This window comes from Manacus vitellinus, unplaced genomic scaffold (genome assembly GCF_001715985.3).
Source record: "Manacus vitellinus isolate BGI_N305 unplaced genomic scaffold, ASM171598v3 scaffold_36_pilon, whole genome shotgun sequence".
Lineage (NCBI taxonomy): Eukaryota > Metazoa > Chordata > Aves > Passeriformes > Pipridae > Manacus > Manacus vitellinus.
In genome coordinates this window covers 5,905,545-5,932,084 of record NW_021940508.1, presented here as the reverse complement: position 1 = coordinate 5,932,084, position 26,540 = coordinate 5,905,545, and the positions used below count along the sequence as shown (strand labels likewise).

The window sequence follows — 26,540 nt, the reverse complement described above, 5'->3', positions numbered from 1 at the left end:
CCTCTGAGGGAGGAGGGAAGTGGGGTGGGCAGCATGGCTGTCCTTCAGAGTAGGGGGATCTTCCAGGGAACCAGAGGCAGAGGGAGCTCAGCACAGGCTGCAGAGGGGAGATCTCGCTCATGCTATACAGAGGGAGATGAGGCTGGTGTGGGAGGAGAGCATTACAGGTGGAGTAAGGAGTACTCCAGGAGTAAGTACAGCAAGAGTGACTGTTAGAGCTGGTAGTTGTAGCCAGGTTAGCGGCCCATGAGGCTCCAACTTCTCCACTGAGATACTTCACATGATCCCGTGTCTACCCTCAGAGGTGTTAGCCTTTCATTTGCAATCCATGGCCAAACTGAGTGCAGGTAACAGCAACAAAGAAAACACTGAACTCCTCCTTATAGCATAAAAAGAGATTTACTTAAAAAGGTAGAAAAGACAGTAAAAGTAGTTTGGTCCCTTATATTCCAAACCCTCTACACACAGTGTAAAACAGCATGTTGTCCAGCCCAGAGTTGTAGTGATTTCAGCCAGGACGAATGAGTGTTTCACCAATGATTCCCTGACTTGAGCTCTGGTCAAGGACTGGGGAGCAGCATGCTGCTGATGCAAGGGCAGGAATTTCCCTCTGCAAGAAAGATCTTCTTGACCCTTCTCAGCTTCAGCTCAAGTGCTCCTGCACTCAAAAAAAAAGGACAGATCAGTTTTACTTATATCCCCACTAGCTCCCAGAGCTAATATACAGGTACACAGGACCAAAACAGAGAAAAGACTTGAGGAGAAAGAGGTAGGCAATCAGTACAAGTACTTGTGACAGAACAGATTGTTGGGAGATATGCAGTTTGTGACTATTCAAAGTGCTAAGTGAGGAGTCTCCAGGAACACTGAAGTATTGACACGCAGACTGTCAGGCACTGTGGGTCCGTGCAGAGTGTGACTGCTCCCATCCTCTCCCTCTGCCAGGGTCAGACTGGTCCAGATACTGCAGTTGCAGTCACTGAGACTGGGCGAGTTAATTTCTTCATCAGTCCTGTCTAAAGGCACAGGGCCAGGGGGATGCAGCAAAAAAAAAAAAAAAAAAAGAGAGAGAGGAAAAAAAAGGGAAAAGGCAGCTCTGTGTCTGAGTACATTAATACATTCACTACTAGGCCAGGACCAGCAGCACTTGAAGAAGATAGGGCTGAGCCACTTGGACCGGCAAGAAAGTCAAGAAACACAGCTCATTGGAGGACATAAAAGGAGGGTTTCATTCAGCTATCCCAGTGCTGGAAGTTGTCTATGCAGTTACCACATGTTTTGTCTTTCTTCTGCCTAATCTCAGACACAGGGAGCATCCCCTGGGTATATCAATGAATGGTACGTAGAGAAATGAAGCAATTGAGTCAAACACTTCAGGGAAAGGATTTTCTCAGCCATCAAGAGAAAGACAAGACAGGCCCCAGCTAAAAAGCTTTGCTACAGCATGAATTCCAGGTGGGAGTGGAACCATGCAGGAAGCTCGGCAATCCTGGTGCAAGGCTGGAAGCCCTGTGGTGGGTCAGCAGCCAAAAACATAGTCTTCTGATCCTTCTCCACTCCCAGCTGACATATATCCAGAGATTATCCCACTACAGTTTCCACCTGCCTTCAGCAACTGAGTGGGACAGGGATTTACCCACTGGAGACCTGCACATCCACTAGATGCTTCAGACATTGCAGGGTCTGCCAAAAGGCCCTTTCTGGCCCACTCTGTAGATTCCTATAACCCACCCAGTGGATCACAGTCTCAGTAACCAGCTGTGCTTCCAGCTGCTGAGACCTTGTTTAAAATCCTCTTCACAGCAATAAAAGTCACTGCCTTTTCCAATGTTTTGAGTCTTGCCTTCAGCTCACTGCCCCTGCTGTCCCCCAGCACTTCCCTCCACCACACTAAACCACTGCAGCTGACAACCATGGCATGCAGACAGGCATTCCAATAGTTCTAGTCCTTCCAGCCCCAGGCCTCCGACAAACTGTGAGCTCCCTCCAGCAGCCTTGCCATTGTACTGCAGGCACTCTGTGCACCAGAGCTGCTGGAAACCCAAACCTCAGCTAATTTTTCCCAGTTTTCCTGGTCTCTTTGCAGTCCTGGGATGGAAGCTGGCTGCTGCTCTCTGCTTCTCCTGCTCTATTTCTATGTAGCTTGTGGCCAAGAGATGCTCCAGGTGGAGCATGAAGGGAAGAGCCCCTTTGCTCCTCCATTTCCCAGGGAGCTGCAGTTGCTGTTTGCCCTCGTGCCTCCTCCTTACCGAGTCATTTGGGCTACGCATCCTCAGCGGTGACGGCTTGAGTGCCCCTGTTCAGAGATGTTCATGGAATAGGAATTGAACTGCAGTGAGAAGCAGAGGGACAGCATTAGGGGAGCAGTGCCTGGGATGCTGGTCACATCACAGCCCTTCTGCCTTGGACTTTTCTTTGGGCATCTCAATGAGCCCCTCTCAGGGTCTCCCCCCCCCCGCCGGACGGTACTTCCAAAGAATACAGTCTTGATGCCAAGACCACCAAACCCATCACCCAGGAGCTAAGAAACCAAGTGCTACTTGTGGAAGCCTCCTGTCTCCCCTGGGCAGGGCAGCTCCACATGTCCCAGAGGGGCCATGGCTTGGCAGAGGATATGCCCCAGCTCACCTGCTGGATTTCCTGCATCGCCAGCCGTATGGAAGAGCGGAGACGAGGGAAGGCTTGTTGTCTGGTCTCTCTAAAGCTTGGATTTGTCCTACTCTTGTCTGGGGTCTGTTGGTTTTGGAAATTCTTGCTCCTTCTGAGACACGGCAGAGTAGGTTTGCTGATGGAAGGCATGAAGGGACAGGACTGCTTCTGTGGAAGGGTCTCTGCTTTGCCTGCTGGTGAACTCAGCATGGGGTACTCCAGATTTTCGTAATCCAGATTCTTACTACTTTTCTGAGGAAAGGAAGAGTGGATTCAGCAGTGGTTTGTAGACCCTCCAAACAAACAGCACAACAAAGAGGAATACACAGCTGTGTCCACTGCTGACATACAGGGGTCAGGGGGGTGTCATCCACCTGACAGTGCCTCTCCCCCACCCCAGCACTCCCCAGCTAATAGCGTTTCCCAGTGCCTGCAGAAGCAGCCAAGCCACTCGGCCAGAATGGGACACTCCTCAACAGGAAAACAAAAGAGACATGATGCTGCTGTCACTCTATCCACTCAAGGCACAGTCCCCCATCCCCTGTTCCCACTGCAGATCCTTGGCATTCACCTGCCCACAGGGAACAGTCAGTATCTCCATGAAGGGCTGGATGCCCACGGTCTGGTGGTACCGAACCAGCGCGGTGAGCGAGGCATGAGCCTGGTGCTCCCCCAGGATGATGTAGCGTGCGTTGGGCTGCGCCTGGATCATGTAGTGTCTGCAGCGGCCTTGGCCCCTGGGGACACGCACAGACAAGAACAGTCATGGCACAGGGCTGCAGCATCTCTCCAGCACCTGGTTCCTGCTTCCTCCACTTGTGGTCTCAAGTGGCCAGACGTGACCAGCACCCACAGTAACAAATACCAAACAGGGGCAGGAGACGTGCTGTGCACTAACACGCTGTGCTTGTTGGTGCTGGAGGAGCAACAACCTCAATGCTTCTTTCAACCTGGTTTGTGCACTCAGCCATACAGTACAGGATCTCTACCCTTGGAGCAACAGCACCCCACCCAAAACCAGGTCTATTTTTTGGCAAGAGACAAACTCTGCAGTGCCCTATCTGCTACTACAAACTGTCTGAGGCATCCAAAACAGGAGAGGCTGAGCATCCTTACTGGACTCCTGTGTGGAGCAGGCCATCTCCTCCAGTCAAGCAGAATCACAGAATTCTAGAATTCTATGACTGTAAAATTCCAGGATCATAGAATTTCATTAAGTGCTCAGTTTCATAGAACCACAAAATCATTTAGATTGGAAAAGACCTTTAAGATTCTTGAGTCCAACCACTGACCCAGCACTGCCAAGTCCACCACTAAACCATGTCCCCAAGTGTCACATCTATGTATCTTTTAAATACCTCCAGAGATGATGACTCCACTCTGCCCTTTGCATCCTCTTCTAGTGCTTGACAGCCCTTTTCATGAAGAAATCCCTCCAATGTCCAACCTGAACCTACCCTAGCACAGACTGAGACTATGTCTTCTTGTCCTGTTGCCAGTTGCCTGAGAGGAAAGGCTGATCCCCACCTTGCTAGAGCCTCCTTTCAGGTAGTTGTAGAAAGCAATAAGGTCTTCTCTGAGCCTTCTCTGCAAGGCTCATTACCTACCTGTATGTCAAGATGTAGCCTGGCTGGCTCTGGCTAATCCGAACGAGGAAGCAACCCAAAGGCTTGTCATGCAGCAAGTTTTCAGCTTCCCTGGAATCAGGAAAGAGTTTTTCAGTGGAGAGTGAGCAGATGCCTTGTCACACAGCAGGGATTCCCACCCTATCTCATGTGCTACCAGCACAGTGCTCCCACTCCAAGGGAGTAGCCAGCATCTGCCCTGTGAGTTCCTAGCTACAGGTTTCCCGACTCGGGCTCGGTGGTGCAGGAGGCATTAGGGGGCTGAGGAGGCACAATACTCTCAGCAAAAGCTCCTCCAAGCAGGGCTGCTCCAAACCTGCTCCAGCAGTTTGACTAGTGCAATAGCAACAGCTGCCTTCAAGCACAGAGCATGTGACAAAGCATTGTTGAGATGAGGGGTCTGTGCCTGTGTCCATTTCCTATGCACCAGGGCTGAAGAAGTCAGGATACAATGGGATGGGGGGTAAGCCCAGTGCCCTGGAAAAACACCAACTTGGATTACACCAGTCTGGCTCTCTAACTTCCTGCTGGAAGGAGGTCTTCCCCCTCTCTGCCCAACAGACAAAGCTCTGCTTTGTGCTTGTTTGTGCTTGTCATGTGCCTTGCTCCAGGCTAAAGGTGACAGCAAATCACCAGTGTAATTCGGGATTGCTCTGTCTGCTCCATTTCATGAGGCTGAGTTTACACTGCTGTATGGAGACTTTAATCTCCACTTAAGCATCAGTGTCTTTAGTCCTTCATTGTGAAGTGCTCATAGCTACCCTATATTTGAATTTAGACAGTTTTTGTCTTCCAGGCACAAGTTCCTCTCCTGCATTCTTCCATTTATGGACAAAAGCATTAATGCAGGTTAAGGCATCGATAATTATCTTAAAAAGGGAAAAAAGAAATGCAACTACCAGGAAGTTGTCAGCTATTGTAGTGTCCTTTACTAAGCAAATGTGCTGTGTAATGGTCTGTGAGTAAAGGTTCACACTGATAATCTGACAAAATCCAGGCACCTGTGATCTCATAAGACTGAAATAGAGTTGCAGTATTAACAGATAAAAAGTTAAAAATTGGAACAAGATGACGAGGGTGTTCAAGTGACAGTTTGAATAGCAACACCAACACAGAAATCCCACCAGTTTTGGGATACTGGCAGTTAGCAAGCATGGAGAACCATAGATTAATTTGCACACAGGTGAGATTATACTGCAATTCTGTTCACCGGCATAACCAGTATTTCTGATTATCACAGTGCTTGGAAAGTAGTGCCTGGCTCAGCCAAGAGATTGAAGTGTGAGGCAGACCCAGTAGCAAAGCTTCAAGCATTTAAATAAAGGTTTTTGCAAAAAAGCTTTAGAGTTCACAGTCTTGTAATCAACTCTGTAAGAAAGATGGGCATTGTGGATGTCTCTCTCAGCTTAAAGAGAAGTAAATTCCAACTATGCTGCACCTTCTTGGATGGGCAGAGGTATCAACAAAAAAACCTTCCTTTTCCTCTGTCGGGGGGCTTTGGAGGAATTTTGCCATGGGGTTCTCACTAAAGCCCGATTTTAATATTTTTTTAAACAATTGTACACTGAATTCTGTATTCTCCTGCTGTAAACTGAGGTTTCCTCCTGACCTAGACTGAGATACAAAAACAGTCATAATGAGTCAGACCAAAAGTCCATCTTCATGTCTCTGCAAATGGTCCACAGCAGGGTATAATGCAAGTGTGTATTTCCTTTCCCATTACTTTACAAGCCTCCCTTCCCTGCACAGGATCTGTATTGAGGAATCCAGAATGGACGTATTTCCTATGACTTTCCGCAGTCTTTCCTTGGACCTATGTAAAATGTCAGCATTTGCATCCCGTGACAGGGACTTTCAAGCTTCCTCCTCAGGGTTTGACACTCACAGATTAAAAGGGAAAGGTTATACGGGTCACTCCCATTCCTTAAGGAAGTAAAGCCTGGCAAATCCAACCTATGCAGTCCTCGTAAGGACATGGTGGCTTCTGCCTACCTGTCACAGCCCAAGCTGCAGCCACTGTGTCCAGTGTACTCACCTCCTGCTGATCATCCCATACAGCCAGCTTGGAAAGGCCCCATCATCCTGCACGACCTTCTCAGCCTGTGTCTCTCTGAACCAGCGGAGAGTTGCTCCTCTCCTGATTTTCCTCATTTCTGCTTCTTCTCCAGCGTGTTCCTCTGTTCCCAGAACAGGGTGAGGTACAGAAGGGTCCAAGAAGTTATCAAAAGGAGTGGACTGAAAGTGAGGACAGACAGAAAGTTGGCATGAAAGCAAAGTCAAAGGCAAGGGGTCTTTGAAGGCATCACTTTGGTAGGTGATCCCATTCCTGAGTCCCTTAAGACAAGATCAGTTGCAAACTATCAAATGCTGCTCTCAGTTTCTCAAAGGTCCTGACCATGCTTTTTAACTAACAACACTAGGGAAGAACTCACACTTCTCATAACAAAAGTGACAACACTCTCCTGGGACCACATGCAGGACAACATGCACATGCAAAAGGTAGATGGAGCAGGGAACCAGCACATCTGGCTAAGGGGCCCCAAAACTACCTCTTTTAGTTTGCTGCGTGGCCGTGGCACTGGTAGCTGTTGTGACTTATCAGAAGGATGGGGATTAGGCTGAGGGTGCCTCTTCCGTGGCATGGGAACTGGAAAGTGGCTTCTTTCTGCAACAAGAGGAAATAAGTAGGTGAAATCTAGCATCCAAGATCCATCCTCTGTGTCCTCATGACAGACCCAGTGTCTGCTGCACAAAGTATGTGGGAAAGACACAGCCTGGCACTCCTTCCAGCAGAGTCAGGCAAACGACCTTCATGATGCTGCTTCTGCTCCCCACAGACAAAAGCTACACTTTCAAAAAACAGAAATGTCAGCACCTCCCTGCCCATCATCACACTGATGGAGCCCCCAGCCCCAGGAGAGCCGAGGGCAGGCCACCATCCCCTGGAGCTTACAGCACTTCAGGGTGATCATCACAACAGTGGCCACACACGGGGGCAGTGGGAGTGGGAGCAACTCACTCTGGGCCTCTGCTTCCAGGGCCAGCTGCCGTCTTCTTTCTTTCTCTGCCAAATTCTGCAGACTCTGTGCTTGAGCTCTCAGCTCAGCCACCAATTTTACGTAACTCTTCTTGCATCTGAATCCCCTATAAACTGTTCAGAGAAAAGCCGTGGTTAGAAAAAAAAAGTGCTGTTCATGCCTTAGTCACTCTCTCAGGGAAGAACATCAGGTAATATTCTTTTATCCAGGGCAAAGCCCTCGACACTTAAATCATGTTAATAAAGATCAATGGAAACTCTGCTGTGAGCAAGCGGTCAAAACCATGTGAGAACTGTCTTCTACTCTCTAAGTTTCCAGATCACAGATTTATAGAAATCCAACTACAGATCTAAGCCCTCATCTCTAATGCCAAGGCACTGAACACCTGAAAAACAGTCTCACAGAAGGGCCTGTTAACCCTCTATCTCCCTGCTACCCTTCAGACACCATGAAGGAGACAGGATTTCCTTGGTGTCAGTCCCCAGGATAACCTTTACCACAGGCAGCTATCCCAGGGTTCATTATAGACATTGCATGATCCCTCCTACTCTACTAGGTATTAAAGCACATGAACTGAAAGCTGCACTCTCCCAATTTCTTACTACCCACACATCTTCCCCATGGATGAGAACAATGCACAGCATGTGACAGTCTGACATTTGTCACACTGTATGGTGCACATCTGGAAGCTGCTCAGATGCTTCAGCAGTGCAACAACCCATACAGAAGAGAACTACAACAGAGAAGAGCTAGGCAGGGTGACAGCCTCCTCCTCCTCCTCCTGGTTGCACTTTCTCCATAGACCCTGTGCAAAGGGAAGTACCAAACTGCCCACAGCCACTCTGGAGAAACAGGCTGCCAGAGCAGATGCTACGTGGAAAGGAAAGAAAAAAAAAAATCAAGCCAGACCAAGACTTCATCCTCTTTGAAAGCAGGAATGAGATCTGCTTCACTCATTTCCCTCTGCTCAGTTCAACACAACTCACAAACAACTCATTACTCCAGAGGACAGTCAGCCAGATTTCAGGATGAAGCCAAATCACATGCCTGCCCTGCTCAGCTCTCTTGAGCACATGCTTTCCCTTTCCAAGGCTCACACTGTCTGAGGGCTGTCCCTGACTGAGGATGAGCACTGAGGACGTGAGCATTTGCAATGAGCACTTTGACTTCACAGGGCCTTGATATGGAGATGGCACCTGCCCTACCCTTCTGTCATCTGTAAAGGTGCAGAGGGGGAGTAGGGACTGCAGAAAGGGTTCTCCTTCCCCTGATCTGAGATCAGAGTTGAGGGACTCTCCTCTTCCAGTGCTCACCTTTCTGTATGACAACTGCTGCTCTTTCCAGTCGCTCCACACACTTTGCCAGCTGTTCCTGATGCCAATATTTAAAGAAAAGTCGTGACTTTCTGTGAAGTTGGGAAGAGAAACATGCAGGGAGTAACCCTGTTTATATAAAATGGCATACATCATCCTTTGGACAGGCCTTTCCTACAGCTATAAAGTTCTCCCTGAAGAGAACCAGGTAACAGACTACATGTATGAAGTCTCTGCAGTTTAGGCTCCCCACTCCCAGCAACAATAATCCATACCTACCCACATATCCAGCCTTTCAGCTCGGTACTTTGCAGTATCTCCAAGCAACTGAAAAAGAGAAAAACAGTGAAATAAATAACTTTCCCCCCAAACTGAACACGATATAGCCAGTGTTTTTAGGTGCATAAGGGGGAACAAAAATGCCTCAGCAATTCTCAACAGTCAGTAACTTGTCAGTCTGTCTTCCTTGAGGCACAGCTAGTATCACATTTGAGAACATCAGCAAAGGGGTTCCCAGAAGCAGATTTCCTTCAACTCCCTGGGAGGCAATTCTGCAGAGCCTATTTTATTCTTAGAACTGTTCTTCCTCATTTCGTTTTCAAGCCATTTGAAGGACAAAAGTTGCAAGGTCGGCACAGCAAGACTTCCGGGAGAAAGTCTGTTTCCAATTCCAGTTTCATTTTGCAGACTCTAGTGACAAAATGTGGGTCACTCGGAAAGATTCCCTGACACTTGGAACTAAAAGCACTACTGTAACTGCAACACACAGACAGCTTCCTCCCTCAGCCTGCAAACCCAGGCTGTGAAATCATAGTGACACTTTTTGCTAATATCTCACACAGCAAAGCAGAAGTGGTTTTACTTCTATCTCAGCCAACTTCCACAGTGGCACAATCCAAATCCACGGGAATTTTTTTTCTCAAATGCATCCTATGTTTTTTGTCTCTGAAAACACACCACACTGCCTGTTTACAATCACCTCTCTCCCATCTACGAGATTCTCTTGTGATCTCACTTTGTTTGCAATTATTATTCAGAACTGTCAGGAAGTTCAGAGAAGCACTGTGAAGGCTGGAGGAGCTACTGCCAGGAGAGAACTGTTCCAGGAGATCATTCAAATCCTTTTCTTAAATGACTAGAAAAAACCTCTCCTTAGCTGGCTGCCTTACGTGTTTCATTCTCACTATCGGTCACAATTGACACTGGCAGGAAGAAGGAACTGGGAAAGTGGAGAAGAGGAGGTGGGGAGCTGCTGCCCTAGATGTAGGAAGGAGAAAGCTGACAGGATAAGACTCTGTCCCTCTGCTGAGATGGAAAGACATTTACGTGTGTAAGGAACGGTCAGGTTCTGAAAGTGCTGAGGGTATATTTTGCCTGTAGACATACAAAATACTTGGACTAGACACATCCTCTCTACCCTGGGAGACATCCAGTGATGGCTGCTTGTTCAGCATTGTCTTTATTTTCTTCTCCCATGACGCCATTAGGAAAAATCTAGAGAGGCCCTGCCACACTGAATTCAGGGGACAGTCTTGACCACTGTTGTCACTCCCTAAATAAAGTATCTTGGCCACTTTTCATTCCACAAAATAGCAAGGCTTTATGATAATTGAATGGAATTGCTACATAACAATTCAAGAAATATTTCATTGATCATTGTACCAACTGCTTTTTAAATATTAAATGTCCTTGCCTGGGATCTTTGTTCCCCACCACCCACCACCAAAAAAACCCATCCTCTTTTTGTCCCTTTTACTTGGTTTGCTATACTATTCTGAGAGTAGGAGCATCTGAAGAACAAACCAGACTGCACACAACAAAGTAAGTGTACCTACCTTTCTTTTGTGAGGGAAACACCAGGTTTAATTAGAAGAATTGCATATCTGTGGAAAACAAACCCATGCAGACATGTAAGAGCCATATCCCTGATGTGCTGAGCTGACCCATGTCACCCTGACAGCAAACAACAATAAATCACTGTCTTTCTCACTCAGCCTCCCACAGCAAACAATCCCATGATCTCAGACAACATGAACTTTAAAGAGGCTGTTTTACTCCTCGCCCATATCTGGTTATCAAGGTTGATTCCCTAATAATACCTAAGAAGGAACATTTAGAGGTTTTAACAAACCTCTCAGCAAATTCCTCAAAGAAGGGTCTCCAGGAGAAACCATCTCTTCGGATACGGATTGTCTCCAGCAGTCCATTGTACTGGAGCTGAAGAGCACCACAAAGAGGATCCAAGAAACAAAGAGAAACAGGCCATTAGGACATCAGTTTGTTCCTTTGCAGCCAGAAATTACTTCATTCAGCCTTAAACTTCTCCAGTTCAAAATGAAAAAGTTTTTTGCTGAAAATGTTTCCTTGGTTAGAGATTGAATTTACCACATCCTGTAACTCTGATGATTAACCACTCTGAGTTAGAAGTTGGAAACCATAAAAACCAATGACTGAAATAACTTCACCTTCCAGCCATGGGTACTGCTTTGCCTCTGTCCCTTAGAGGATAGCTTTTTATTTCCAAATCTGGGCACAGAAGTACTCTGAGGCATGGATGAACTTCCTCTTAATCCTATCCTTTCTTATATACATTAAACAGGCCACTGAGCTTTCTGAACTCTTCTAATCATTTTCAGTTTTCTTTAAAGCATCTAGACCTCAGGCCTGACACAATATCCAAATACAGTCATATCAGTGCATTTCAACTCCTATCAAAGCAATCCCATCTTGGCTCCTATTCAGAGTTGGCCTGGCTGCTGGGTGAGAACAGTCTCCTCTGGAAAGCATTTTTTCTGGAGTACTGTCTGTATCAGTCACCATCCAGGAGGAGATGCAAAGGTGAATCCTAGCGCCTGAAAAGCACAGCTCATTGCGTTTATGGAAAAGAAACGGGAGAGAACTAAGACTGCAAAATCTGGACCTAGCAGTCTGTGTCATAAAAACAACCAAGTACTTAGAACATTCACATGTATATAAAGTGTGGTCACTCTTTCTCTTGCAAGGGGAGACTCAGATGAGTCAGCTTCCACAGCCTTTTGCTGGGGTCTGCCCTCCCACTGAGACACGGCAGAGGTGCCTGTAAAGGACAAAACACTGCTTTTCCTCACCTGCAGCAGCACCATCTGGTTGTCTACCACACCTGGCTCCTTCTGGCTGTTGGGTTTTACGCAGCGCACAAAGTGTGGGTTGGCAGAATACAACCTCTCCATGAGCACCATCAGAGAATGCTGCCAAGGGCACAAGAAGATCAACAGTCCATCAAGCCAAAACACTGCCAGAGCCTGACATGCCATACCCTGCAGCAGGAACCATTTTCTCACCCCACAGCAACCTCCTGGGCTCTGACAACAACCTGGTCAGCCCCACCATGATCAGCCATGCTTGGCACCTGGGAAACCCCCTGTTTACACCATGGATGCTTTAACTATGCACAGCAGTCTGGAAGCTCCCATGAAAACATCACTCATCTCACGGGGCACTGCAGGGCAGCAATGCCGTACCCGGAACTGAGCTCCAACAGATTGTTTCCGCGTGCTGTTGAACTTGTCGTCTGCTCCTGGTATGACCTGAAACCACACCAAAACAAAAGATCAGCCTCGGAAAAAGTGCTTGATTGATGGACAAAGAGCTCTGCTGGAAGGCAGATTGCAAAAAGGAGAGAGAATGGATTTCTGGCGAGGGAAGACAAGTTGAGCAGCAGAAGCAACAAAAAACACAGTAAAAAACAAAGGAGAAATTGCTGCAAGCTGATTGCGGTCTGCTTTTATTTTAAACCCATTTCTGTCTGCTCTTTTTCAGCCAGTTTCTAAACAATATGACTGTGGTAACCATGCCAACATTCATCAATTGCCACATAGACCTGAAGTTCAATACCTTGGCTTTCATATGAGGCATAAGTGTCCCTGTCCTGGAAACAGTGGCTGGAAGAACAGAGACAATAGTTAATTTTGTATCTTGGTTTGCAATCAACCATGTCTAAACATTCAAACCTCACTTCACACACAAGCCTCCTCACAAACACTGAATCACAGACAAGGCATTAGGTTTCACCATGTAAAAACACAAGGAAAGAATTAGAAAAAGGAAGAAGAAAATGCAAATGTATGAAGCCTACAATGTAGGCAATATTATCTTCTGCCACTGAGAAGACAAGGCAATCAGGTTATTAAACAAACCTAAATGACTTTCAAAAGAAATATCATCAGCAGGCATCTAGCAATGCAGAAAAAAACAGTGCAGATAGCAAATGGGAAGCTTCCTTACAGCAGTCAGGTTATTTAAAGTCAGATGAAAAATTCAGGGAAGCTGAATTTACTGAGGGATCTGCTAACAGTCTCGCACACCCTTGATGCGATGGTTTCACGTGAATCATAAAATCACAGAACGGTTGAGGTTGGAAGGGTCCTCTGGAGTTCACCTGAGCAGACCCTTTTGTTGAGCAGGGCCACCTAGAGCCATTACCCAGGACTGGACAACTAACCTGAGGTTATTTCTGATGTTTATGAACTTTGAAAGAGTTGGGACTAGGCTAAGTAGCTTCAGTAACAGTGAGAAAGAAGAAAGACAGTCCTGAGCAGAAGAGTTGAAAAACACAGTGGAGAATAGAAATGAAATTATCAGTTTCTCGTAAATCCCAGGAACTGACATGGACTGAAGGGGACAAAAAAAATTATAAAATTTGTGTTTAGCCAGCCAACTTCCAAGGAAGCATCCACCTGACCTTTCTTTAAATTTTTACTTTCATAGAAGCTGTGGAAATCTGAGGGCTTATTGATAACTGGAAAAAGGGAGTGCAGTGGTAGAAAAAAAAATAATGCACTACTTCAGAGTTTTTTAACAATTTGTACCTGAAAAAGAAAAAGTACTGTACTTGAAAGGAATAATCTTTACACTCATTGCCCGGGGTTTTACAAGACTCCGTTTTCAATGTGAACAGGTAGAAGCTATGACCTTAACCAGCTTCATTTCTAGACAAGAACAGAGCAAATGGAAAAGGCCAGTGGCAACAGTCCTGCACTGGCCCTGGAGAAGATAGGAAGGTATCTTAGTAGTGACTAATTAATTCTCTGGAAGAGGATACAACCTGCCCTGCTTTCCATGCAGGGGGAACATACAACTGATAGCTCAGTATATGCCAGCAGCCCACTCCAAGCTGCAGCATTCCTAGAGTCTCCCAGGGGCTGCCAGCTGTGAAACACACTCTCAGAATATGAGCCTGATCCCCACACTTAACTCTTGCCAAGGTGGGCCCTGGTTCATGATGGATGTGCAGAGGGACTTGCCTGTGAACAGCACACTGAGCAAGGGGGTGACACTGCTGATGAAGAGCCCACGAACGTTGGCTGGCAAGGTGTCTCTGTTCTTCTCTAGGAAGCCCCTGGCATCATATTGTACCTGGAGAAAGGGCAGCAAGTCACTAAAGACAGCAGTGAAAGCCACCCCTACAGCTCGCCAGGAGCAAGTGTTCAACTGAATATACTCTGGCTTCCCCATGAATTCTGTAAACACATATGGACCCCATCCAGATGCCAATCCTGAGGAACAAATCCCTGCAGATGGCAGAGGCATCAGAACCACAGGAGTGCAACATAACATTGAGGCATCCACCTCTGCTTGCTCTCCTTTCCTTGATTATAAAGTTTCATTTACTTCACTCTTCTTGCTCTCCCCCTCTTCCCCTTGAATAGGCTTCCACCCTGTTGTCATGCACTCCCTTGTTTCCATTGCTCCCTTCTTTTCTCATCTCTAGCCTGCCACTCTCCTTTCCATGTTAAATGTTAATTTTTGTAATAATGAACATCACAAACAATAGCTTAGTCAACAGTGGTGAGATTAGATTACTAAACTACATATTGCAATTACCTGAATTGTCATATCTGCTCCGGTTCCAAAAATTATCTCCAATCAATACAACTTACTTGGATCAAAGCTTTCAAAATTGGTGGCAGTAAAGTTACATGCATTAGTACTAAATCTCAAGTTGCTTAGATACCACTGAATGTATAAATAACTGCCTCTACTTTCAAAACATTAATTACCTGGCTGTTTGCACAGTGTTCCTAAGTGTTTGCAATAAAATAGTCACTGCTATGCTGTGAAAACCAGTAGGTAAAGGAACAGCCATTATCCTGTCCTTTAGGAGTGCACGGTGGACTGTGCATTGATAGAGTACTGTTTTAGGACTAGAGTTCTAACAGAATGATTATTTCTAACACCCTACACTTCCCAGAAGTCACCCCCCTTTCTTCAGGGGTCCTCTCTTCCTGTATGGAAATCCCACAGAAATGTAGGAGGCAAGCCGTGGGAACACATCACTTCTGTTATTATCATTGTCAGACCATACACTCCTTAACATCAAAGCCTTTTTTGTCAGGCAACACTTGCTTCCCCTCCAACATACACTACAACAGCATTCTTCTTGCAAACAGTACATACTTTCCCAGCATAGTGAGTGATGCTGAAGCCCAAAACATGGCCTCGGGCTGGCTGGAAGTGTAAATTGCCTTTGAAGCTGCTATTTAGTTTATCCACAAAGGTCTTATCGGTTGCCTGCAAGAAAGTAAATTTCAGAATCAAAGGATCAGGCTGCAACAGAGACCTGATCAGGCCACAGAGAAACAAAGCAAAGTGTTGGAAGTGTCCTTGGCTGTGCAACAGTGTTCTGTTGTACCTTCTGAATCCTCACAGGGATGCCAATACCATTAGACTGTCCCTGATCTCCATGTCCTGTCTCATCAGTCACACACAAGGACACCTCTGTTCATCTTGCTCTTTAAAGTGCACTCCCCAACTTTAAGCTCTCTCTGCAGCCCAGATATTCATTTCTACATCCCCCACAATATTTTGTCTTCCTCCTGTCTCATGCATACCTGAGGGAATGCACTCTGCTCATCCAGAAGAGACAGTAGCCCAAGTGGCTTGGCCAGGAGCAGATTCTGCAGAAAAGGAGACACATGACACATACCTAAAACCACATACAGAGCATCCACTCTCACCCTCACCACTCTTTGAAGATGTCCTTCCCAGGTGCATCTCCTCCCCATGATAGAAAGTGCAAGACTTCTCTCTTGGCTGGATGGAGCAATTATATTGTCAGTCCTCTCACTCACCAGAATAGGTTCATTATTGTTGAATGTAATAGTCTCCCAAGGCAGCCCTTCTTCCTTATAGGCAGCCTGCTCCATCTGGAAAATGTGCTGAAATAAAGAAAAAAGAGGTTGGAGCACCCATCAGACTTGGCTAGGCAACCCTGAACATCTTCCTTCCTGCCCTGAACAGAGCACAGAGGCATGGTGCTCTCACCCACAGCATGAGAAGTCTAAGGTGAAACTGCTCTTCTGTGTGCACCCACTCACTGGTGGTGCTGCATAAAGCAGGAACACTTTCCAGACTGTAAGTGTTACTGCTCTGACGACTTTGATCACTGCTTGATCCTTCTACTTCTTCCTTCCCTGTTCTAGTGGCTCCCCTGCCACAGGGGAGAAGGTTGATAATCTCCATCCTGCTTCACTAATGGCTATTTCTGTCCTGCCACGCAATAGATCTGCTTTCCCCCAAGCTCTCGTTCATGTGCTAGGTAGAGCAGTGCTCTGCTTTCTCTGCCACACAAGGTGAGATCGCCCTCAGCAGACTTACATGGTTGAAGAAGTGTTGCAGCTGCTCATTGGCCAAGTTTATGCAAAGCTGTTCAAAACGGTTCACTGGAAAGTTTTCAAACCCAAAAATATCCAAGATGCCTAAAAGAGGGAAGAATACACAATGGAGCCTGCAGACTGTCCTTGCAGGTTGCTGTGTACACCAACACACAACTAAATCTCCCATCACCCAGCTCTTGTGGGCCAGGAAAACCCAGCCAAGAGAAACAGTCTTCCATAAGACCCCTTGAAGAGTCAGTTAGGAGGAGACCCACTCCAGCCCTCAGCTTCTCTGCTAAGCCAGAGTGCCCCAGAACTACAGCCTCACAGTTGCTTCAGATCAGCTGCCTGCTCAAAACTTCATGCTGCTGACACACATCTCTCCAGGATCATGGCTTTGATAATGGATCCCTGCATGCAATCTCTGTGAAACCTCATGCTGTGCCCATCCTTCACTGTGGCTGAGGGAGGCACATTTGAGAACAGAACAGGAGCAAGGCAGGCAGAACTCACCTATCTCCCTCAGCTCCACCTCAGGATCCACGTTCTCAGCCAGCAGCTCGTTGATCTTGCGAACGATCCAGCCAAACACTCGGCCGTACACCATCTTAGCAATGGAGTCCCGGGCATCTGCACAGGGAGAACACAGCAGCTCACTGAAGGGCTCACAGGAGAGCAGGGAAAACAGCACACAAACTGGCTCAGTGCATCCACCTCTAGCAAAAATGTCTAGTAGTTTATGAAGCTATTTTAATAATCAGATAAACAATAGATATCTGTCTGATTGCCCCCGTTCTCTGTAAGCATAAAAAGAGCTCTTCAATTCCAAAATCTTCACAATCTTTCTACAAGACCAGATGTGGCATATTAGGGCATTTGTGAGATCATCTAAAATGGGAAATTTCCTTTCCAAATGAGTCATTCCACTTTCTAGAATATGCAGATACTTGCTTTCCCCTCTGAAGATCTACTGAGGATGGGTCCCCTCACTGCTAAACCAAAGGAGAAGCTCCAAATTATACTTGGCAAATTGAATGGTTCTCTTCCTTCTAGCCCACAGTTGCCAAACATTTCAACGCTGTAGGCAAGAGAGGGATACAAATGATAAAAAACTTGCTGACATTCTAAGGAGGAGACCAAATCAACATGATCTATTGCATGATGGAGATGTGTATTTTATTGCCTAGAGAAAATTTGGAAAACAGAACTAGCTATTTCCCCATTTTCATTTTTTTCTTTCATCTGTTTTTAGCAATAATCTAGAAGTTCTGTGACTTCATGCCTTTTTACTTAATTTTTAAAATATTTTATTTTATCTTAATGTTTTGGTCTGGATTATCTTGGATTATTTTCTTGTCTTATTAAAGGGGAAAAGAACACCTTGCGCTTGCTTACTTTACCATACTCTGTTTTCTTCTCACTGTTTCTGATACTATGATATCTCATTGATTCTCAAGGTTGTTTGTCCATCTATTGCCTAGAGCTCTGCACACTGCCAGCACTCTGCAACAGGAGGCTTCCCCTCTTTTGTACAAATACCTAGAGTTCCTTTCTAGTCTGGACTGAAGAAGAAAGCAAAGCTAATTCCTTAGTTTCTTAATTAATCTCTGCAGCCTCCTGGAGATGAAACAAAAGCAGCATTCATGGTCTTACATGTGAGCAAGAGACTAAACATATAGACATCAATACACTTGCCTCTGTGCGAGAGGAATGAAAGGGCACAGAAGGACATCTTTGTTCCCAACAAGTTGCACATGTGTGGGGATACCCTTCCGTCAAGTACGGGTCAGTCATTCTAGCCAGCACATCTGCAATTCGTTATGTTTCCTACCTTCTGCCTGCTGCTGGGTGTGAAAACGCTGAATCTGCTCCCCTCGGGTCACTGACATCGTACAAACAAGACATTTTAACAGTTCCTCTTCCTGGACTCCAAACTGGCCCTGGGAAAGAGGAAATAGATGAGGAGAGTCAATTGTAAATCCTTTTTGCACTGGTGGGGTTTGTATCTGTCTGTGTGTTGATGGGGTCATGATTCGGGTTCAGGCCTTTGAGCCCCACTGTAAGGTAAGTGTTACTGTTGGCATATCACAGCACCAGGCTCAGATGTGGGCTCTGAGATCCGCATTATCCTTGCAGTGACCAAGCTCAGCCTCACTCTCTTTGAAACGCTTTTTGTGTTGCTCTCCCAATGCTGCCACTTTTCACCTTCTTTGGGAGCCATGCCAGTCCCTGCTGAGAGGTTTAATGACTTATTGAACAGCACCACATGCAGGTGACTGTGCAGGTGCTGAAGCATCTGAGCTTCAGCTTAGTCACATGAACCCATGAGAGGCAGGAAACAAAGGGAACTCATACACACCAAACCCCTCAGTGATTTAACAGGAATTCCCCTCCTGTGGGCAAAAAACGAGGAGCAGAATTTCAGAAGTAGGATAAAAAGAAGTTGGCTGCTGAAAAGAGATAGGTGGTTGTTTCAGGTATTGTGTAGGAGGAAAACAGGCAAAGAGATGGGAGTGAAACCAAAGGCCAAGAGTGTTGGGATTTCAAATAGGTCAAAATAAAAAGACATAGAAGTGGGAGAAATATGTTACATTTTACTGTTCTGTGTTGTTAACAAAGCAGGATAATGTATTCATCCCATATAATAAAAATGGGATGGTCCTGGGAAATATATACTTCTTAATCTGTGATAATATGATGTGAAATAGTAGAAAGTTTAATTATGGATAACCAATTAAAAACTATAGCAGTTCATGTGGTATCCTTGGACAAGATCCAGTGAAAACACAGAACTCATGTACAGATACTGCACACCTGAATTTCTCTGAGGCATCACCATACTCAGTAACACATAACATTTAGTTTTAAAAAGCTTGTACTGTATGAAGCCAACAAGGCACATGTTGACTATGTAACATACTGGTTCTAGGCACGCAAGAACCAGAAGCTGGGAAGCATCTCTTTGAGAATGAATAGCAGTGAGCACAAACACAGTGATGGGGTCATACTCTGCACTTCTGGGAAAAAATTCTTTGTTCTTTAGAGAGAGAAACACCCTTGGCCATCTCCGGCAGGAGCAGCTCCTACAGTCAATTGCCAGTGGGAAGCAGCATCACATCCATAAAGTTTCTGTCAGCTCTTCTTGTGACTCACCGCTGCGGCTTTCAGCCATCCCTTGGAAGCTTCGCTGACTTTTACAGGCCCATTGCTCTCCTCAGGATCAAAAGTCACATTGCCCAGAGACAACACACCAGCTAAGATAGTCTGCATGTCCACTTGCTCCTAAAACACAAAAGAAAGGTGACCAAATACCTACCAGCAGATAACATGTACAATGTGGAGGCCCCAGAAGTTGAAGAGGTTAAGGGAGGATGCACAACCTGTGGAAAAAGGCTCTACACAAGGACTGGAAGACTCAGGTGATCAGGAAATAACATGGAAAATCTAGAGGAAAGAAACAGGACCGAGCTTCAAAAGAGCAGCTAGAAATAAACCCTATGCCTGCAGGAAGCACAGATGGAAATTAAGTAACTCTAGAACTGACCTGTTCTTGGAAGCCCACCATGTCAAGGGCATTGCACACCTCTTGGTATTTGTCCTTCCAGCGCTGAGCTACATTCTGAGTACCAAATTGTCCACTTACGTACCTGAGAAAGTGCATATCCCACACAAAACTGTCACCCAATCAGTACTGTAAGTCAGTCCTACCCCAAGGGAATACAGCACATCAGCAATAGTGGAGACTCGAAGAGAAAAGAAACTTTTCCAAGGTACTATAGCAGAGACCCCAGACCTCCCAGCTTCCACTATGACCCCTAAGATCTCTTCACATAGCTCCATTCAGATCCCACTCCAGCTACCATTCATCCATGGATAAAGCCCCAGGGCAGAGGCACAGTCTCCATCATGCTGTTCTCCCCTTCACTACCCATCATGAAGACTAAACGGGGGTCTGCCTTTGAAATACCTGTAGAGCGAAGGATCCAGTAACCCATACATCTCCTTCTCCTCTGAAGACAGTCCAGCAAACATGTAGTAGAAGATATGGAAATTCCTCTCCCCAGCATCTTGCTGCACCACCCGTGACTTCTCTAACAGGTACTCACTCAGCTTTGCACCTCGCACTGCACACAAAAAGGTGACAGGCTGGTGAACTGGGGGACATGAAGCTGCTTGAGCTGTCCCACATCTCTTCTTTGCTGATAAGAGCACAGCCCTGTCTAAATTAACTTCCTTGTGTCCAAGACCCTCTAGGCTGCCTAGCACACTGGAAACGGATTTCTTCATGCTTCCTGTCGTCTTAGAGATTCTGCTCACCTCCTTTAGCAGCAACAAAGGCTTCTGACACAGTAAGTATTACTGATACTCAGCCTGAACTATCACCCCATTATCCTTCCTGTACTCCCGCTCTGTCCAAACCCAGGCCTTATCCAAGAGGGGTTGCTCTAAGATTTTACTTAATTGCATACCCTTCCCACAGGGAGTCAGGTGCCAAAACTTTACCCTCTACAAGCTTTGGCTACCCAGTCCCCTCCCTCCAGTTCCTAACCACTTCCCAAACTAGTAGCTGCCCTTTACTTCACCTGTATTTTTCTGGAAACGCAGCTGTATGTATTTTCCAAAGCGGCTGCTGTTGTCATTCATCACAGTCTGGGCATTGCCAAAAGCTTCAAGCAATGGATTCACCTAAAACAAGTGAGGAAGCAGAACAAGCATTCTTCAAATTAAGCGATCAAATCTAACTTGCTTGGAAAAGTTTAATTTTAGCATTTGCTATTCAGCATCCAGCTGGAAAAGGATGAATATGGAAGAGCACCTATTTTATCACAGCCTGGATAAAGGCATTCAAAGGGGCAAATACAACAAAGATTAAGCAGCATGAGATTAACAAAAATAAGCACAATCAAACTGATTGGGTCTTAGTAAGACCACTGAATCATTTGTTAAAAGATAAGGTTGGTATAACAAATTTCCACACAGTATCTGACATGGTAGCACTAGATAATTTGACTGCTACACTATAGCAATAAGCAAGGTCAACGTGGCACTCAGTTAATGTAGGTGCGGCATCTTAGCTACTGGAATTTGTAGATACAAGGACAATGAATTACAAAGAAAATAAGAGACCAACCAGACCAGCTTGCTGAACTGTATGCAAAGAAGGTGAAATGATAATTTTTCTGTATTTGAGGAAAGAATGCCTGTCAGCTGCAAGAATGATGCCTCAGGGTACATGGTGGGCAGCCTGTTGAACGCAGCTTTAAGGCATGACATTGTAATCCCAAAGTCCTTGGATATATCTACAGGAACCAAGTAAGATGCATGTTATTTCTTTACCATCACCTCTAAGCTTTCCAAGGGCAGCTCATCTGGGCTGAAGGGGGTGTTGTTTCCAGTGGAGGAATTGCAGGCTGCCTCCAGGCCCTGTGCTGAGCAAACACAGCTATCCTGCTTCTGGAACCTGCTCAGGTCAGAAGCAGCCTGGCAATGTGGCCCAAGCCAGCTCTAAGCAGAGACAGCAGGTGTAGCAACATCACATTCTCACAACAGAGCACAAGCATTCACCTTGGATCCACCATGGACGATGCCACACTGAAATTAATATGCCACTCTACAGCCCAAAGCATGGCATGAGGTATTGGGTTTATATGTCAATATTTTGGTAGCAGGAGGGGCTAAAGGGTGACTTCTGTGAGATGACGCTAGACACTTTGCCCACATCCAAGAGAGCCAATGCTAGCTGGCTCTAAGACAGACTTGCCACTGGCCAAGGCTCAGCCCACCAGCGATAGTAGCAACACCTCTGAGATAAAAATTGCAGCTGGAAGAGAGGAGTAACAATGTGTGAGAGGAACAGCTCTGCAGGCACCAAGGTCAGTGAAGCAGGAAAGGGAGGATGTGCTCCAGGCACCAGAGCTGAGATTCCCCTGCAGCCCACGGTGCAGAGCATGGTGAGGCAGCTGTGCCCCTGCAGTCCATGGAGGTCCAGGGGGGAGCAGAGATCCACTTGCAGCCCATGGAGGACCCCACACCAGAGTATGTGGATGCCTGAAGGAGACTGTGACCCCATGGGAAGCCCATGATGGAGCAGACTCCTGCCAGGACCTGTGGCCTGTAGAGAGAGGAGCCCACGCTTGAGCAGCTTTGTTGGCAGGACTTGTGACCCTGCAGGGGACTCGTGCTGGAGTAGCCTGTTCCTGAAGGATTGCATCCCATGGAACACACCCACAACTGGAGCAGTCTGTTCCTGAAGGACTGTCTTTTGTAGGAGGAAGCCCACATCAGAGCAGGGGACGAGCATGAGGAGGAAGACAGTAGCACAGATAACGTGCACAGAACAGAGCTCAACCCCCATTCCCCATCTGCCTGTGCTGCTGGAGAAATTCAATTCAGTTCAATTCTTCAGATCAAAGAGACAAATATGTTTCAAAAAGAATTAGCAAGGGTATATGAAAAGAGCAAAGATGGCAGTTAGCCAGTTAGCAGGTATGTTCCTGACAGTATAAGTAGCCAAGGAAAGGTTACTGAAGGCTGTGTGGATTCTCCATGCCTGTGTACCATTAAATCAAAACTTCATTTTTCCATTGAAATTCCTTGTTTTACCTGAAACAGGAAATGATTTGGAAAAATGCCACTAATCCCTTGTAACAGAGAAAACGATAAATTATTGCAATAGTTTTCTATAATTTAAGAAACATCCCCAGCAAACAGAATTACTGACCCTTCCAATTTGTCATCAGCTATTTCACCATTCTTATCTACTATTTTCTTATGTGTCTTATGTATCGTTCCCTGATTTCCAGTGGTGATTCATCAGCAGGCTTCCTAAGCCTCCCTAAATTGTCTTGCAGCAGTGCTGCTTCTCCATGTTCAAGCACCGCCCTGAAATGACCTACCTGAAGGATCTGCTGCTCCAGCTGCGAGTTGCCTTTGCATAGATTCATTATCTGCTGCAACAATAGCTTTGCACTCTCTGTCTTCCCTGCACCACTCTCTCCACTGCCAAGAAAAAGCAGAAGAAATTCCAACAGCTGCTAAGTATAGTTGTTCTGCCCCTTATGGCCTAAGTGCCCTCAGTGCTACAGTGTCTCTGTAGCAGAGCGTGCTCTCCACAAGTTTCACAACTTTTTCAGCAAAATTGCAAGTGTTAGTACAACCCACATACCACAGCTTTACACTGGGTGTCCCACAAGATCCTGGTCCCTCCTCCTCAGGGGAATTTTCCCCCATCTGCAAGGGAGTACAGATACACCCCTTGTTGTCACTTCTGGATGGGATACACCAGACACACCATTTGTTCTGCTTCTTAAGAAAGCTGAATCTATCTTCTGGAAAACAAACTCCTTCAAAAGCCATCTGATACATCAACTGCCTCACCTATGCTGGAGTCAACAGCTTCCTGTTTCTGCAAAGGGATTTGCCCTATCCATATCTTATCCACAACCGAATACTAATCTTGAGTGGCAGTCTCAAATCTCAGGTGCTTCACACATCCACGTGCCTCAGCTGGCTGACACCGTGGGCAGACAGGCACAGAGTTGCCTGTACCCCCACAGCGTCAGCACTGCACGTCACCCTGCTGACACACATCCACAGTGCCTCCGCCTCCAAGTCAAACAACCAGCACTTGGAAAGCGCAGTTTGCCTTGTCCTGGCATGGAGAACATATGATCAGTGAGACAACGTGTCCCTGACTGATAACAACGCACCAGCTGAGAACTTCAGCATAAGCGTGGCGAAAAAAAATGAATGCAGGAAATGCTGGAGGTATCCTTGAGGGCAGGTCTCCGTCTCCACAGCCGACCTTTGAGCTTGCGGCATGGTAGCTTTGTAGCTCCCAGTGGCTCTGTGCTTGGGATCAAGTATGTGTCACAGGTAGGCTGAAAACCTCGAATACTAGAGCACATACCTGATTTCAAGTACAGATCAGACCAGCACCACCCAAATAAGCACAAACAAAGCAAGACCAGTTTGCCAGTTGAGAACATGCCATCCAGACAATACCTCTGCTCAGTATGTCAGATTTATTTTTGTTTTCAGTAACTTGCTTCCTCCACAAGAGAACTACCAAGTCAGCACTCCTAAGGTTCAAGCTTGTCCTTAGACCCTCCAACAAGCACAACAGCTTCAGCAGGGCCTGCAAGCACTATCCAGCTGCCAGTGTGTAACTGCTCCAGGCTGTGAAGAAAAGCAAAGTCATCTTCAGGTGACCCAAGTGCTGTACTACAGCATGCCCAGGCTATGACTAATGTCTGTTGGGATTGGGAAGGTAAGAGGAGCCAGTAGAATTCCTAGCTCAGGACAACTCAGTAGCCATGAACACTTGTCATGTGGGGGCAGCTGCTTTGTCTAACATCAACCTCTGAAACATGCCATGCAGCCTCCCAGACTAAGCTGGAGACCCTAAAGAGACTACAAGGAACAGTAGAGCCTGGTGTGTCCTTGTGCTGTTTTGATGAACCGTGGTCTAGGAGGAGTGACCTCCTCCTCCACCTCTACCCCAACTCCTGCTCAGGTCAGGTAATCTCGTTAATGAGTGTTTCACCATTGATAAGAGAGCAAAACCATAAACTTCCTGTGATAGCAATACACAGATCAGTTGATAGGGTTGCAAGACGCACAAGAATACACCAGACTCTCATCTCTGAGACCACAAACTGCTGGCATAAAACAATCAGAGCAATGACCTCTTGGCAAATGCTCACAGGTTCTTGTCTTCCACATCCCAAGGCAAATATGATGATTGTTCTTCATCCCCAAGAGCCTCTTGGGATGGAGGCCCAGTGGAGCCCACTGCCTCTTGCACGTGCTGACTCCACAGCCACCACTTCCTGAGAGCAATTCACATAAAGCAAAGGCACTGATGGCCTGCAGGCTACAGAAATGAATGGGGCTCAAGTGACCCTCAAGGTCAGCTCCCAGTCCCATCAAAACACTCAGCAGTGATTCAGCAATTCAGTTCCACACTATGTAGACTGAAAGTACTGACAAAATTGTCAGAAGCCCCATATAAAAAAGGGAGTATTAAATCAAACACACAATTAACATTTTAACTACGATGACATTTAAACTGTTCTCTACAACACCCAGAAGAGGCGGTTTGTGCTTTGAGCCTTTCTGTTTGCTGTTTGAGGCTTTCTCTCCTAGTGGATGCTGTTTGAGGCTTTCTCTGCTAGCTGACACTACCTGCTGCCCTGCAGAGTTTCAGCAGAACAATAGTGACATCATGGAGTGAAATGTTCGTGATACTGAAACACTCTTTGGTTAAAACAACACTTTTTCCCCCCCACTTCCAGCACACAGAACTGGCCATGACAATGGGATTCTCCCCAACAGTCAGGGAGCAAAAAAGCATATTTAATTCCTCCTGCTTCTTTAATCATATATAGGAAGCTCAACTCTGTGAAAACAGGTTCCTTCCACTATGTATAACCTTTATACAGCATTTACTGAGGTAGTTGTGTTGCCAGAGGAGAGTACTTTGCGACTTTCCCCGGAGCTGGTTAAACCTTTCCAGAGGCACGGCCCTCCAAAAGCGAACCTGGCATATTCAGCGTCGTGACCAGCATCGCTGGCCGAGCTGCTCCAGGAAAGCCAGCTTTGTTTGCCACACACCTCTGCCGCGACCTGGAAAGAGGTCGGGACGAGGGATGCGCTGCCAGCGCAGACGGATTTTGACTCGCCAACAGCACCGGAGACGAGCTTCACCTGAACCTTCGGCGGGCAGATCCCAGCGAGAGCCCGGGGGTTGTCACTCGGCCTCCCACCGCTGCCCGCCCCCGGGGACCCCCGGCCGCCCCTCACCTGACGAGGATGCACTGGTTGCGGGCCCGCCGCCCCGCCGGCCCAGCATGGCGTGGTAGGCGCGGCCGGCCACGGCGAAGATGTGGGGCGGCAAGCGAGTCGGTCTGGGAGGCGCTGGTACCGCTCGGAGACCTGCGGGGAAGCGGCGGAGGACAGGCGTGAGCGGCCGGGGCCGCGGGGCGCGGCGGGGGGGCGGGCGCTCACCTCTCTGCCGTACAGCGCAGCGGCTGGAAGGGGTTCACGGCGATGAGGATGTCCCCGATGTGGTCTGTGGGAAGGGGGAGAGCGAGTCAGCCCGGAGCCGCCCGCCGCCCCCCGCCCCGTAGCGCGGCACTCACATAGATGTGCTGGCTGAGGAAGCGGTCCCGCAGCCCGGACAGCAGCGCCGCTCGTCCAGCTCCGACAGCGCCGCAGGTTCCCGGCCCGCCCGACGGGGAAGCACCGCTCCCCCAGCGACACCATCGCTACCCGGGGCCG

At 47.0% G+C, this 26,540-nt stretch overlaps 1 protein-coding gene across 1 annotated transcript; it reads right to left on the bottom strand.

Moving 5' to 3' along the window:
- Positions 1–383: 383 nt before the first annotated feature.
- LOC103765128 (myosin-IIIb) lies at positions 384–26,525 on the bottom strand. Its single transcript, XM_029961525.1, has 30 exons — positions 26,402–26,525; positions 26,268–26,331; positions 26,064–26,195; positions 23,156–23,258; positions 20,843–20,945; positions 20,227–20,383; positions 19,804–19,906; positions 19,413–19,541; positions 18,091–18,199; positions 16,773–16,889; positions 16,261–16,361; positions 15,735–15,821; positions 15,495–15,560; positions 15,061–15,174; positions 13,908–14,019; positions 12,499–12,545; positions 12,126–12,191; positions 11,733–11,852; positions 10,757–10,842; positions 10,461–10,508; positions 8,905–8,952; positions 8,626–8,717; positions 7,294–7,425; positions 6,824–6,939; positions 6,310–6,509; positions 4,257–4,346; positions 3,221–3,386; positions 2,629–2,901; positions 2,250–2,329; positions 384–658 (listed from the first exon to the last, which is right to left on the bottom strand). Exons 1-29 carry the CDS (start codon positions 26,523–26,525, stop codon positions 2,273–2,275), a joined length of 3,162 nt encoding a protein of 1,053 aa, XP_029817385.1. The 3' UTR covers positions 384–658; positions 2,250–2,272.
- Between the last annotated feature and the right edge of the window lie 15 nt (positions 26,526–26,540).